The following is a 16,232-nucleotide window of genomic DNA, read 5'->3' as shown; positions in this document are numbered from 1 at the left end:
TCCTTATCCCAGCTCAAGCAGGAATGCACCTGTGTAAGTCTTCCATTCTGGCTCAGCTGGAGCAAGTCCTGAAAAACAGGCAAGGCAAGGTAGGGCAGAAGCAGGGCAAGGGGAGACTTACCCTTATTCCAAATTCCATTAGCTTGCTCATGTGATCTAGCCAGGGCCAGATTTAGGTTTGGTGAGGCCCTAAGCTACTGAAGGTAATGGGGCCTTTTATTTGTCCACCTGTCCTTTGTCAACAACAAATTGTCACTGTTTTTTGTGTTGAATATATGCTATATATATATATGTTAGGAAGCAGGCTAGCAGGCAGGGCCCATTACTTCATAGCTGCCAAGTTTTCCCTTTTCTCACGAGGAAGCCTATTCAGCATAAGGGAATTTCCCTTAAAAAAGGGATAACTTGGCAGCTATGCATTACTTACATCATAGGAGCATATACAACACAAAATACTGTTACTGTATGCAGGTTTTATTTTACAATGGTACCTTGGTTTACAACCATAATCCGTTCTGGAGGTCCGGTTATAAACCAAAACAGGTTGTAATCCAAGGCGCACTTTTGCCAATGGGACCTCCCCCAAAAAATGGGTTGTAAAAAAAAGGGGGTTGTAATAATAATAATAAAAAGGGACACACACTTCCGGGTTTACCGTGGTTGTAATCCAAAGTAGTTGCAAACCAAGGTACCACTGTATTTGTTTTTTTATGTTATATTTTGGAAATATACATCCAGGTGTTTTTTTCCTTTACATTTTTTTTGGGGGGGGGGCGAAGAGAGTGCGGCCCTAAGCTATAGCTTGTTTAGCTTATACATAAATCTGGCACTGGATCTAGTAATCCAGTGGAAGGTATACTGACAAAAAAGGGTGGTATAAATCAAACTGTTTAAAAGGCTCGTTTCCCCTCTGCCAGGTCCTAGTGAGCTCAGGCAGCAGTAGCGCTGTTCCTGAACAGAGTTTGGAATAAGGGTAAGTTACACTGGCATAGAGCATTCCTACAGTTTGGAGTGCTCTATATTTCTAAGTGTGCATCTCTACCATCAATTAGCACATGCAGGTTTTATGCAAACACATCATATTTTCCAGAGATGTGTTTCCTCTTCTATAGTGATAGATAATAATAATATAATAATAATAATTTATTACGGTCAAAGACCAGCTCGCATAACACAATAGTGACAGCATTCATAGGCTTTGAAGAAACTCCATCTCAGGACGCAAGGGAGAAATGTGCTAAGAGGAAGACACGCTTGGCAAATCCACACCGTGATAAACTCCCGCCTGGAAACCAATGTCCCCACTGTGGAAGGACGTGTGGATCCAGAATTGGCCTCCACAGTCACTTACGGACCCTTTGTTAAAATCGTGTTTATGGAAGACAATCTTACTTGGCTATGAGTGATCGCCAAAGAAAGAAAGAAAAAATATACAATTAGAATAGATTGCAGCAATAGCTCATGAGTTAAAATTGAAATATATACATACATCCGTATGACTGAGATTTGGGCTACCATAAAAATTGATCCTAAGGCGCCCCAAAAGGGAACTTCAGCTTTTCCCTAGTAAGCTGTTTTATTATAGAGGATGATCTGTGCCTACAAATCTGGGAACAGAATCTGGCTACCAGCCAGGTCGTCTTGTGATCTTTGCCTAAGAGGAGAGAATTAAGTTTAGACTTGTCTGGGAGATCAGCGAGCCTCTTCAGCAAAGGGTCAATGGTTTCTCTACAAATCTCAGCATAAAAAGGACATCTAAAATATATATGTTTGGGGCTTCCTATTTCCCCTAATGGGCAAGCGCAAAGTCTCTATGCGTACAGGACTCTTCCATAGGAGCCTTCCAGAACCGGTGAGGGCAAGGCCGAGCTTCTAGCAAGAGTGAAAGCCCTTCTTGCATTTCTGGATGTGAGGAAACAGAGATATGTTGCTGGAGCGGCTATGTATCTCCCATTTTCTATGAGTTTATAATCGGGAACCCTTGTACAGTCCTGTTGTCTCTCAATGTTAATGATTCTTTGCCTAACCACGGATCTAGCTTGGCCCAGGTCCGTAGATGAGGGTTTGGGGAGCAAGGCCCTGTTTCTGGAGAGTGTTTAGAACTGCTTTCTGCCAGCCAGACTGAAACTGGTCGCTCAGAAACAATGGGGCTATTCCTCGGGAGAGCAATTTCAAAGTTAGCCACTTATGTTAGACTGATATGAGCTTCGACTTTCATCATCCCTGTTTCTAGTCTGACCCATGCATTTGGAACACATCTGGGAACTTGTAGAAGGGCTCTGAGGAGTTTGGATTGCACTCTTTCAAGGGGAATGTGATAAATAAGTGGTAACCCCAAACAAGGCTTCACCCACACTTCTGTTTGGTTCTCCGAGGCATGGATTTCCCTGCTGCTTTCCCTGGGGAAACCCACTATTTACTGCTGAATTGGAGCAAATGTCCATTGGGTTTCCTGCGAATTGATGTTTGCTATGATGCAGCGGTAAACAGCAGATTTTCCCAGGGAAAGCAGTGGCACAAAAGAAAAACGTCTTGGACCCATGCCTAGAAGCCATGGACCATGCAGAATAAATTGTGGGGCAAAGGGAACTGCAGGTGAGCCCTGGAGAAGATCCACCTGAAGCAAGTAAATGTGTTGCATATACACATGGCTTGACCTGGCTTGCCTAATATGTGTAGGCTGGATTGAGATATTAGAAGAGATAAAATCTCAAAGAACCTCCTGTGGTTCACTTAATGTACAGGGTTTGGCTTGTTGTGCAAAATGCTCTTATTTCTTAATTATAATTGTGACCAACATTCTCCTCAGGCCAAATTAGCAATGGTGAATCTGCGCAATGCCTAAGCAGAATACCTCTCCCAGTGGTGACTCTCGTCTTGTAGCACAGAAGACAGAACCAGCTTGGCTACTAGGCCAACAATGGATTTGTCTACAATGGCAGCTTGGCAAAAGTCATAAAACTACTCCAGTTTGAATCCTGCCTTAGGCTGCAACCCTAAACACACGTACCTCTGCGTAAGTCCTATACATCCCAGAAGAATTTGTTTCCAGGTAGACATGGAGAGGATGGTGCTATAAGTAATCCTATACACAAAGAGTACTCCCACAATCACAGATTATTCAATGAGTTTTCTCTCACCAACAGTTGCCAAACAATTGCATACATACTGTAGGTTTTGTAACCACTTGCCAACAAAGTGAAATTCATTGTTCAAGATACCATGTGAAGCTTTCCTAGATCAACTAGGAAAAACAAATGCCTGCATAGATATTTCTATGGGGAAATGGGAGGGGAATTATGGGAGCTGCCTATGCTTTTGCAACTTGTTTTTATTGCAGCACCCTAAACAGTATGATTAAATGCTCCCCACTTCCCTGAGCAGTGGTTTCCTGTAATTAAGAAGAGCACTGAAAACTTGTGGTGTCTTTGTTTACAAATATACAAGTTGGAGCCAAACGAAAGAAAGGTTCCTAAAAGCAGCCAGAATAACCACTGCTGCCATTTCAGATTCTCATAGATAGAAAAAGAGCACACAAAATAGACTCCAGTACTAGCTGGCTCTTAAGAAAAGCATTATTCCTCAATGTCAAATTCTATGAATTTAAAGAGAAACATCATTCTTCATAGATACTAAGCCTGAAGATAAAGCAATGTAATTGGTATGGTCAAAGAAATTGCTCATAAACTTCTCTTGCTACATACTGAAAAGTTTTTTTTTCTAAGATTTTTCCACTTTCCTGCTGGAATACAGAATGACTCTGTATATTTATTAAATATTATTTTCCTTTGTCATATGTATTTTATTATAAATTCATTGGCTGTGCAGTATCTTCTTCTGTGCAGGATATGTGTTCTAGTGGGAAAGCTAAACACGGCTTGTTTAACTGCACTTGTTCTCTTTTCTTTCTCCAAATGTTCATTACCCCTTGTTCTGACTTGATCTGAGTGATTGCATTTTTCTTCCCCCCGTCCCCCAAGGAAATAGATGCCACCCCACATCCTGAAAACAACTTGTGAGATACATTAGACCCAAAGATCATAAGCAATTGAGTTCACCCAGCAAGTTTCGTGGCTGACTGCAGGTTTGCCTCCCTGTTCATCATCCATTACTCGAAGCATTGCATCACACAGACTGGTTGGCCTGGAGCCAAACAGGAAAAGGAGGAAAAGAGGGAAGAGTGTGTCAGAAGAAAGCACAAAATCGTCATGTTCTGATCTGATGCCTGATCTCATGGAGGCCAGGCTGTTCACAAGTTACAGGACCACGGATAGCTCCAAGTGAATGACTTGCCCTGGCAAAAGTTGGGAGCAGACAAATACTGTACCAGTATCCTTTAAACTTATGGGCTCATCCAGAATTCCACTTGCACCATTGTTTCCCCCCAGGGAAACCTGATCTTTACCATTGAATCGGAGTAAACATCATTTGGGTTTTCCACGTTTGCTCCAAAAGTTGCTCGGACCCATGCTTTCTAGGCACGGGGACAAGTGGAAGTATGGAGGAGCCCTCTGTCGACTTCCTCTAGGTTCCACCAGCTTGCAGAGAACTTCGGGCAAATCCTCTGGCCTGAAGACTGCTACTCCTCCTCCATTCCATAGCACTCCTTGTGCTGCTAGAGTGGTGAAGTGTAGTGGGGGGCATCTGATTCTTCAGGGGAAGATGCCCACGAAGGCCCCTATGGACCCTAGTGGTCCAGAGGTTCTTCTGGAGGCCCCTATCCAACAGTCTCAGTTACAATGGTCTCTTGGTATCTGGCAGCCAGCTTAGAACCCTGAACTTCATCCGATTCCTTAGCTGGTGCCTCCCTCTGCAGCCTCCAATTATGTGTGTGGATTACTGCTGGATTCAGGGGCCATGACAAAAGTAACTTCTTCACAGAGCAAATGATTAAGCTATGGAATTCAGTGCCACCAGATGGCTCTAAAAGGGGATTAGACACTCGTGGGGGGATAAAGCTTCTAGACAAGGTGGCTATTGCCTCCAGGGTACTGGAGGCAGAGAATGCCTTTGAATCTAAGGTGCTGAGAATCATGGGTGGGGGGTGGCATTGTTGCACTCATGGGTTTTAAGCACAGTGGCATCTTAATAGGCTTCTGGCCACCCAAGATACACTGATGGGCACATCACATGGAAAGCCCCATTGTTTACAGTATAACACTCCTTTGTCTTTTCTTTTCAATTATTAATTTGTTGCATATACATTACATCTCCCTGTTTTATTATTTATTGGTCACCTAAAACTGGTGGGAAATTTTAAGTGGCTGCTTCATTTCATCTTTTGAAACGAATTATCAGTTACGGTCAGCCATCATGCCCCAGTACAATAAGAATACTTACATTTCTGTAATACGTATGCAATGACGATCGAAAACCTTGTTCAACTGCTTTTTAAATACAGTAATGTGTTTTGAAGGAGGCTTTTAGGTAGGGAGGGAAGAGAAATGCTAGATAAACCAAAGGAATTGCTCCATACTGCCAGTCACAGATAATAGGCCTGTTTCATTCAGCTTTTTGGTGTATCTGTTTATCAAGGGCAAGAGAAGCTTACATGAGTGATTTAATGAGCATTCATCATGATTTGTGAGATTAGACAATGTTGCATCAAACATTATGCCACACTTTCCAGTGCATACTCCCTTGTCACAAAAAGTCTTTTGGGAAAGAGGCTTTGTTGCAAAAGGGCTCAAAAACAGCTTTAATTGTGCAGCCTGAATTTGCCTGGATGGGTCTGGATCCCACCCCAAAGTAATGGCAGTCTGGAAGAGCTCTAAAAATCATGGCCACGCCATCATTCCACACCATCTGGCATGGGGGGGGGGAAACAGGCCTTTATCGCACAAAGGTCAAGCATATACCAGTCAGTTTAATAATCCATAGAATGACATTGTGTTGTACATATTAATTTGCATTAAAATGTACAACACAGTCATTATATAGGTTAATTATCACAGAACAAGCAATATTTTGGTTTTTTTTAAAAAGTAAATTGTTTAGTTGATGTGCCTTTAAGGACTCACACTATCTTGTTTGTTAAAAAAATTCTCTATGCTCTAGTACTGAAGTGTGTCTTGTCCCCCTGGGTCCTTTTTGTTTACTGTTGTCAGAAGTTACAGCCCAGTTACAATAAAAGCAGAACCAAGTCCTACTGTATTCAATGGGCTGCCCAGAAATGAAGCTACAGATCTTTATGTCTGTTAATGAATGCATCGCTATATGTTGCTTTAAATCAATTTTCACTGTGCCTAAATCTATGGCTTTTGTGCATGCCTCTATAATATCAGCCTCTTGCCTTCTCCCCTGAATGTTCAAGCACAGGAGCTGACATCGAGAGGCCTCCAAGGTAAGCCTAAGGAAATCGAATTACCAGTGAGAGGACGACAGCTCCGTGGAGAGAGCAGAAGGGATCCCTTTTCTTGGCGAGGGTTTCGCCTAGTATTCGGAGAAAGTGACAGATGGGAAGGCAGGCAAGGAGGGAGGAAGGAGGGAGGGCTCACGCGGCGCGGCGGCGGGGGCGGGGCATCCCCGGCTTTAGCAATTAATCGGTGCTCCCGGAGAGCTGAAAGGCACTGCAGTCTATGCCTTGCGTCGGGGGCATCAATCATTCAACCGGCGCGCGGCACCGAGGGCGCAGTTGGGAAAGGGGAAACTTTCCCCGCAGATGATTTAAGAAACCGAAGCCGCGGCACAAGCGGGTGGGGAGTCTTGCTGGGCTATAGAAATCGTTGACCCAGGCGCGCCTGGCCAGGCTTGAATTACCGCGGCGATGCGCCTGCCGGTTCTCCCTGCAGGAGTTGCTGCTGCTGCGCGGTGGCTGGGGGCGAGCGAGGCTGCTGCTGCTGCTCCTGCCTGCCTCCTGCCCTTGCTGCAATGAATGATGCGGGAGGAGGAGGAGGAGGCGGTGGCCGCCGGCGCTGCTCGGGCGAAGCACAAATCCACCGCAACTCCTCCAGCAACAGCAGCAATAGCAGCAGCAAGGAAAGCGGCTTTGCCTTGGTGAGCTTACATCACAATCCCGGCTCGGACTACTGCTTCTCTAAGCGGCACGCAGCAGGCGGCCGGCCTCTCTTCCAGCCCCACGCCGGGCTGCTGCAGCGGGAGCGGGAGCGGGAGCCGTCGAGGGAGGAGGGCGCGAGGATGCCCGCGGGCGGAGGCGACGAGGGCCAGGCGCCCCCTGGAGCCGCGCCGTTGCCCAAGCCTCCCCGCTCCTTGGGCCGGCCTCCGCCGTCTCGGCGGGAAGGTGGCCGTCGCCCGCTGCTGCGCTGGGACGAGGTCCCCGACGACTTCGTGGAGTGCTTCATCCTGTCGGGCTACCGGCGCCTGCACTGCACGGCGCAGGAGTGCCTGGCGTCGGTGCTGCAGCCCACCAACGAGACGCTCAACTTCTGGACGCACTTCGTGCCGCTGCTCCTCTTCGCCGCCAAGTTCTGCCGCCTGCTGCTGCTGCGCGGCGCCGGCGACGTGCCCTTCCACCACCCGGCGCTGCTGCCGCTCTGGTGCTACGCGTCGGGCGTGCTGCTCACCTTCGCCATGAGCTGCACGGCCCATGTGTTCAGCTGCCTGTCGCTGCGCCTGCGCGCCGCCTTCTTCTACTTGGACTACGCCTCCATCAGCTACTACGGCTTCGCCAGCACCGTGGCCTACTACTACTACCTGCTGCCGGGCTTGAGCCTGCTCGAGCCCCGCGCGCTCAGCCGCTACCTGCAGCAGCGCCTGGGCTGGCACGTGGACTGCAGCGCGCCGCTGGCCGCCTACAGCGCGCTGGTGCTGCCGGTGGCCTTCGCGCTGGCCGTGGCCTGCACCGTGGCGTGCTGCAAGAGCCGCTCCGAGTGGTGCGCCTACCCGTTCGCCATCCGCACCTTCGTCTTCGTCATGCCGCTCAGCATGGCGTGCCCCATCATGCTCGAGAGCCTCCTCTTCGACCTGCAGGGCCACAACCCCACGCTCTTCGTCCACTTCTACCGGCGCTACTTCTGGCTCCTGGTGGCCGCCTTCTTCAACGTCAGCAAGATCCCCGAGCGCATCCAGCCGGGCCTCTTCGACATCATCGGCCACAGCCACCAGTTCTTCCACATCTTCACCTTCCTCAGCATCTACGACCAGCTCTTCTACGTCGAGGAGGGCCTGCAGCAGTTCCTGAAAGGAGGGCACGCGCCCGCCTCGCCCACCTTCGCGGGCACGGTAGGCTACATGCTGCTCTTGATACTGTGCCTGGGCCTGGTCATCAGGAGGTTTCTCAAAGTCCCGGAAGCATGCAAACACGATTGAGGTAGCCTCCCCTTATGGTTTCTGTTGCAGGTGTCGTTCTAAATCGCCGGGAGGGTATTTTAAAAAAAAATTATTTTATTTTGCTGGCTTGCCACAGAAAAACTCAAGGAGGTTGACTCTCTAAGAAGCCCTGGTACCTTTCAGAGAAAGGTGGTAAGAAGAGCACTGAATTCGTCCAAGTCAAGCACTGAACTCCTAGGGGAAAATGAACACTTCTGTTTCTCTCGAAACAAATTTAGATTTTAGAAAAAGGCGCTCGAGCCGCATCACTGTATACAACTTACTCTTATTTATTGCTGCTTAGGATACAAAGAAAAGCCATTTAGGACCGTTTCTTCAACTCTCCTACAATTTGATCCTCAGTAAATTTTTTGAAAGCAAGCTGCGCCGTCTTACTTTCAACTAATGTGCCTAGGATCAAGGTTTCATTTCAGGGGAACAATATGCATGGACCATATGAATGCTATCTACTGATTTCAGACTGTCTAGGATATGTTATTTCAATTAGCAATATATGTTAGGTCTGCACTGACGAACTGTCGAGATTTAAAATCAGATAATGCACATGATGCACTCAAGGATGTATGTGTGCATTTTCTGTTAAAGTATTTTGAAGTCATATGCACTGGAACTTGGTTTTCAACACAAGCAGATTGAGTTCTGTTTCTTTTTGCATTAACTTGCCTTGGCCCCCAAGGCAAATGCAGTACTTAAAACTTCTGTATAGAAATACCTTTAAGTAACTGTGAACTATAGTGGAACTGGGTTATGATTTGATCAGAAGCTGTTGGTTAAACTGTGAGAAACAAAAGGTGAACAGGGAACATAGCCACCCCAACCTCTACACATAAAGCCCATCTCTTGCAAAATGCTTTATACAGTCGTACCTTGGTTGTTGAATGCCTTGTGAGTCAAATGTTTTGGCTCCTGAACGATCGAAACTCAGAAGTAACTGTTCTGGTTTTCGAACGTTCTTTTGGAAGCCGAACATCCGACGGGGCTTCCAGCTGGCTGCAGGAGCTTCCTGCAGCCAACCAGAAGCCGCACTTTGGTTTTCGAACGTTTTGGAAGTCGAACGGACTTCTGGAACGGATTCCATTCAACTTCCAAGGTACGACTTTACTTTGGTTCTGGTGTCCATTTACAAAATATGCATCTCTTGTCAGTTGTGAAGGGTGCACATTTATATAAATGGCACGTAAGTTGAAAGTACAGCTGAAGGAGTTGTTCACTTTAGAACTAACATAGTTTCAGAACATCCTAGAAAAAGTAGCACTAAATACAGGACCAAATCACCAGTGAGTTTATTAACATGTGTTGGAATATGATTGTACTATTAGTTATCCTGGCAATAACAGCCACAACAAACTTTCTGATTTGCTTACACATGCTGGGGGGCGGGCGGGGCAGTGTAGGGCAGAGTTGAGCTGAAAGAGAGCTTTACAACAATCCAATGGCAAGTTCTTTTATCACCTCCTGTGCTATATCACAGTGGCAGGGTTGTTACACCTCTTGGTCAAGTTTACAGTTTCATATAAAAATATGTGGATAGATGACAAGGAAGTGTTCATGAAAGACGCTGAATTTTTTTTGTTCACGTTGATAGCAACTGTTATCTCAGGACTACAACTCGGGGAGTGGGGGGGGGACTACTTCTGAATTTTGATTGTGTAAACAAATCATCAGTAAAACTTATGAAAATAAAAGCTCAGAGGCACAGAGAGAAAATCCGCAACTGTTCTGTTTCAAGAGAGTTGTGGAAGTAAACAAAACAGTGGTCCATGTTTCCTATTCCAAGAAGGAAAACCAACATTTAGAAACCTACAATAATAAGCTTTTATGGGCTAGAACCCATTTCATCAGATGCATGAAGTGTTTCCTCAGTTGGAATATAACACACACACACACACACACACACACACACACACACGTAAAACACACATACACAAAAACTGGGGGCAGTGATGGGATCATAAGCAGCATAGCAAAGAACAACCTGAATTGTGGGCAAGACATGCTGTGCCATTTCTGTGCAAACTCAACACAGTGACCACTCACAATGCCAGTACAGTAATTGATTATAATCTTCTTAGCTTTCCTGTGCTAATTTGAATACCCACAGTGTGGGAGAGAACCTTGGGTACAGTCAAGCTCTAAATGAATAAAATCAGACTCCTACAAGCAATTATAGTTTGGCAGTTTTACACCGGGGGGGGGGGGCTCCTATTGAAGTAGTTCTGCTCATCAGCTGTCTGTTCCTCAACAGCGGTGTCCTGGGTGATTTATTTATTTATGCTTTTGATCATTGCGATTCTCAAATTACGGATACAGTTTTAAAACATTAACAGCACAACTGCAATCATAAAAGTGCCACCGGTGAGGATAAAGCCAAGAGCCGACATTAAAAACAATTAAACAACTAAGCCGGACAAATAAAAAAACAACACTTGTCTAAAGAGGAAGGTCCTAATTGCCTGCTTAAAGGGGGCAAGCTTCCAGAAGAGAGGGTTGGAATGTTCTCTCCCTGGTTTGTGAGCTTCTCCATTTTTTGTGTCAGATTTGTGTCTGTTCCAGTTTGTCTCAGGTAGACAGCAAAAAGACATTGTTTGCAGGTCACTGCATATATCAAGTTTGGAGATGAGCAGTTGAATGTGTCCCTGACAGATTGGCTTTGTGTAATGTTGTTAGGCTTAAATAGATATAGTCTAGGTTTGTTGCAGAGTCTGGTTCCTTAGGTGTGTGTCTCACTAGTTGTCCTGTTCCTGGTAAAGAGATCAGGCCAGCCACAGGACCTATGGGAGAGGAATATCATTGTCCGACATGGTCATCCATCATCTTGCAGGTCTTTGGGTAGAGGCCTCTCCTTGCTTACAAACAAACACCCTTTTGCTGTCTTGCCTAACACAAACAGGTCAATCTTTTGCCCAAAGTCTGTGTACAAACATTAAAAAGAAAACAGCACAACATTTCACTCTCCCAGAACACACTGCTGCTTACAGGGAAATCACTGCTCTAAAAAAAACCACACACTTTCCAAGGGAGGTTCCAGCACGAAACTGCCAGATTTGAATGTTTAAGCAGTTTGAATCAATTAATTTAAGAGTCAAATTGGAAACAAATCTTTCTCTTCCGCTCTGGGCTTTGAATTAGCATAGCAAAGCGCAGAGCATTGTTCTCTTACCAATTACTGCAGTTGGGAATGGTCACCATGCTTATTTTGTATAGATCTGAGCTTTTCACAGAAACGTTACTGACTGTTGAATTTCATGGCCTTTGGGCTCCACTGTTTACTATTTTGCACCCTCTCTACCTCCAGTGTGATTGTGGAAAATCTACCAACTGAAAATACCTCTTTATGTGTGTGATGGTGGGTTCCAGTTCACAAAACCTTATGCTACAATATACCTGTTAGTCTTTTTGATGCCACAATACTAAATGATTTTTATTTTTTTGTATAATGAACTAGCACAGCTACCCCTCTGTGATGCGTAATCCTACATAAGAACATAAAAAAGCCCTGCTGGATCAGGCCAAAGGCCCATCTAGTCCAGTATCCCGTTCTCTCAGTGGTCAACTAGATCCCTATGGGATGCACAACAACACTCTCTCCCCTCTTGTAATTTCCACCAACTCATATTCAGACTCCCATATTGACAACATAGCCATTTTAATTAGTAGGCACTGATAAGTAGCCTTATCATGTAGCAGTGGCCTTGAATTTCAGATAGCAGAAACAACACATATTGTGGGTTGGCCTAAATTGAATACTTCAAAATGTAAGGAAAACATCAGGATCAACTTGGAAGAGTGAACTATTTGTCAGGAACTTAGGTGAAGTAAAATTGTCATTCTATACTCTTTCTCTGTTCCTCTGCTATTTCCTAATTCAACATTGTGCAGTCATAGATGGGTATTAAGAGTCACCTAATTTCAGGATAATCCGAACGTGGTTTTTTAGGTGACTCTGTTTTTTTCAGTTTCCTGTTAGATGTATGGATAAAGAGTACCCCCACCCCCTTAATGAAGAAATTCTAGAGCAGTTCGGGGTATTTCAGTTCAAAAGTTGTTCTGTGATGAACAGTTGCTTTTATTCTTGACCAGACATTCTGTCAGTACTCATATCATTTTAAGGCTGTAAACAAGGCAGTATTTTTTCCAGAGGGGGAGATAACATAATCCGAGCAAATAGTGACAATAATTGTCATGACATAGTGGTATGGTACTATATAATGCAAGGATATTTTACTATGAAGTTTAGGTGGCAAACCATTGGTTTTCTTCACTGGAAATAAATGGCATCATCTGTTAGTGGATTGTTCCTGGTTTGATTTGAAACATAGGTACCCTTCTCTTAGATCATCAAATCACAGATAAGACCAGAACACTGAGGCCCTCCAGTGCAGATAGAATGGTTGGGTTCAGCTTAATAATGAACAAGTTTTTTGCCTACACCTGCGGCAGAGCAAACAAACAAACCAGGAACTCTTCAGTCAACCATAGTTTCCCATTTAATCCAAACTGAGAAGCTATGGTTGCCAGCTTCCAGGATATTAAACCATAATTTGAAGTTGGTTTCATATCCTGACTTGTTCTGCAGCAAATAATCATTGTTTTCAGGTTTGGGCAAAATGGGAAACTGAATAATTACAGGGCTCCTGGTTTAGTTGTGTGTCATGAAAAGGTAGGAGCAGAGGGGCTGTGTGAGGGGAGGGTAAAGGATCGTTCATATTGTGAATCATTGAGCTGAGATTTATTTATTATAATTTATATTTGTTTATTAAATTGTATACTGCCCTTCATCTGAAGAGCACAGGGTGGTTCACAACATAAAAATACAAAATGAGAACACAAATACATAATAAAACAGCAAAAAAATCAAAACAATAACCTCCCGCCCATAAACACATTTAAAAGGCCATAGAATGTTTAATCAGCCAAAGGCCTATTTATAAGGAAACATTTTCGCCCAGTGACTGGATGATTATCATCACTGGATTAATGCTTAACCATGGTTATGTTTTCCTTAACCATGGCTAATTGTTACATTTTAATACATTAGGATTTTTTTAATAAAAAAAATTAAATGTGCATATATATATATCCCACTCTTCAACTCTAATAAAGTTTCTAGAGCAGCTAACAGAGAACACCACCAACTATTGAAAATTACAGCCATCACATTAAAACAACAAATAGCAGGCCATGAGTTGAATGACAGGTGTTAAAACCAATTTAAAACACCAAACCCAGTAAGATAACACAGGTATCAGTATAATTATAAATTAAGTATCAGCCACAAACTAGAATGTGAAACCACAGTTTGGTACACATTTTGTGGCCTTAACCTTCATTAGTCTCAATTATGGCTAAGCATTATGTAAAAAGAAAAAAGGGGGCCTGGCTGGGGAAATACATGCTTATTGCACAATATGCTGTATATCAACATTTTGTTTCTCTTTAGCTAAGTCTGCCCAGTCTGTGACTTTGTATAGTTTCATATGCTTCTCTTCTCCAAATGAGGAGCAGCTGCAGGTTTTAACCTTTTATCGTATTCTGCACATATTCTGCTTATACGGCACAGTGAATCTGACATGGGTTTGCTAAAAATAAATGTTGTTGTTTGGGTGAAATTCATCCAGAACAACATACGGTAATTGTTTTAATGATCTGCCCCCAAAATGACTCACCCAGCCTTCAAAATAAATAATTTATCCGAAGCATTCTCCAGGAGAGGCCATTAGAGCATCGAGTTCAGCAATTAAGAAATGCACTGGAAAATGGAAAAGTCAAGGAGTTAACACTCTCACTGCTATGAGAAACCTCAGAGTCCAATCTAAATGTGAAAAGAGCCTGCAAAGAGGTTTATACAGTATATCAAGAGTGGTGGTGGGTTTTTTGTTTTGCTTTTTGTGCTTACCAGTTTAAACATCATGCGGGGCAACCTGCAAAGCAATGTCAGAAAGGCCGTGGCGAATGGTAAAAATACATTTGATATTTAGACCATGTGATGGCTTCTATATATATCTCAATTACAGATAAAAGCTTATGGTGCTGATATGGTGTTAGCTGTTCTTACAGCTACTTACTTTACTACTCTTTCCACCTACAGACCTAACAGCCTTTTTCCTAGTCAGGAGTCATTTCATGATCCATGGATATGAAGCATGCTAACCATCCTGGGTCAGGGGTTGTGACTTGTGGTTGCTTACATGTGTTTTACTGGATCTATCAGAGGGCAAATATTTGTTTAGAAATCTTTATATACTAGCCTTCACCCCATTTGAATTTCAGGGCGGTGTAAACCCAATTTATATCATAACAAGAAATAATAAAAAAATTCCTTCAGTAGCTCCTTAAAGACCAACTAAGTTTTTATTTTGGTATGAGCTTTCGTGTGCATGCACACTTCTTCAGATACACAGACACTGAAGAAGTGTGCATGCACACGAAAGCTCATACCAAAATAAAAACTTAGTTGGTCTTTAAGGTGCTACTGAAGGATTTTTTTTTTATTTTGCTTCGACTCAGACCAACACGGCTACCTACCTGTAACAAGAAATAATAAGACAGTCGATAAAACAGATCACGTTAGATCACCATTTTAAAATTGAAAATGATTGCTTAGACTATCTGTGCTTCAAATATCGATTGCCACATTTCTGTGCAGGATTTCTAGGGTGAAAGTATTTGAATGCTTGCTTTTAGCTCCATTGAAGGGCATACCTATAGCAAAGGCGGCATAGTTTGCTAATGGATGGTTTATCGTCCATAAATATGGAGGGAAAGCTTCTATAATATGAAGGTCCATCATTTCCTTTTTGTTTTTAAGTCAGTGGCAAAATCTATGCTGCGTTATTTGTGAGCAAGAGGCAACTCCAGATAGGTAAGAGGGCACGACGCCATTCATTATCATATGCTATGTCCAGACACCAACTCTGCCGCTGAGGGCTGTTTAGGGAAGATATTTGTACAAAGCTTTGAATATTTCTTCCTTTCTGTAATGTGTCTGGATTTAACGCCTTTACTTCGAAACGTTGTAGGGGAATGGGATGGCCATTGTTCATTGGTATTTGAGCAATGGACCCCCTTTATGGAAGGTTCCCTAACAGACCAGGGGTAGGAATTCTCAGGTCCAGGGAATTCTCAGGCCCTACAAGCATATCTGTCTAGTCCTCAGGTGCCGCCCCCTAGGCTATACACCCTCCCCTTGACACGCCTCCTCTTCCCAGGCCACACCCATTACCAACCCTGCTTCATACCAGTCTCAGGTGTTTTTGCTGGAATGTGATCTTGAACTCTGATCATGACCCCTTGTTTGTCTGGATGGAAGATAGAAAGGTGTATGAGTGCGGAAACTAGCCTGCTGCATAAAGTTAAAACTTGCAGTTGCTGCTCTTCTCACTTTTGCCTCTGGACTGGCGTGAAACCCCTAGAAGCAGTGGCGGAGCTTCATGCTCTGGCACCGGGGGCGAGGCTGGCGCCTGTTCTGGGGGCGGGGGGCGCCTCCCGGAGGGGCAGAACGCACGTTCCAGGGCCATGGCGCGCCTCCCGGGGGCACGGCATGCCTCCCGGAGGGGCATGGTGCGCGTTCCAGGGGTGGGGCGCACCTCCCAGAGGGGCGGGGCACGTGTTCCGGGGCGGGGCGCGCATTTTGGGGGCAGGGCGGGCGCTCGCGATGGCGCCCCTTGGAGCCCCCACCGCACCTATCTTCCTACGCCCCTGCCTGGAAGGTTTCCCAGAACGGAATGTGGCCCTCAAGCCACACAAGGCTTACAACTGTGTTTTGTAAAACAGTGCACCAATGGATGTTATGCTGAAAACATATGTATACACACTTATAAAGGGCAGGTGCTGTGCTGGCTTTGGCAGTTTTTGTTTGTTTGAAAGTTTATGTGATATATATGCCACAAAAGATAGTGATTTCTACAGAGAACATAATGTTTCCAGTTGCTGCAGAACAGATT

General features: G+C 44.5%; 1 protein-coding gene across 1 annotated transcript; it reads left to right on the top strand.

Annotated features, from left to right (window-relative positions):
* The first annotated feature begins 5,201 nt into the window (after positions 1-5,201).
* Positions 5,202-8,407, top strand: PAQR9 (progestin and adipoQ receptor family member 9). Its single transcript, XM_088669771.1, has one exon. The coding sequence runs from the start codon at positions 6,871-6,873 to the stop codon at positions 8,266-8,268; it is 1,398 nt and encodes a 465-aa protein (XP_088525897.1). The 5' UTR covers positions 5,202-6,870; the 3' UTR covers positions 8,269-8,407.
* Positions 8,408-16,232: the final 7,825 nt, after the last annotated feature.

The sequence above is a fragment of the Zootoca vivipara genome, chromosome 5 (assembly GCF_965207765.1).
Source record: "Zootoca vivipara chromosome 5, rZooViv2.hap1.1, whole genome shotgun sequence".
Classification (NCBI taxonomy): domain Eukaryota; kingdom Metazoa; phylum Chordata; class Lepidosauria; order Squamata; family Lacertidae; genus Zootoca; species Zootoca vivipara.
This window is presented reverse-complemented; position numbering and strand designations above follow the sequence as displayed.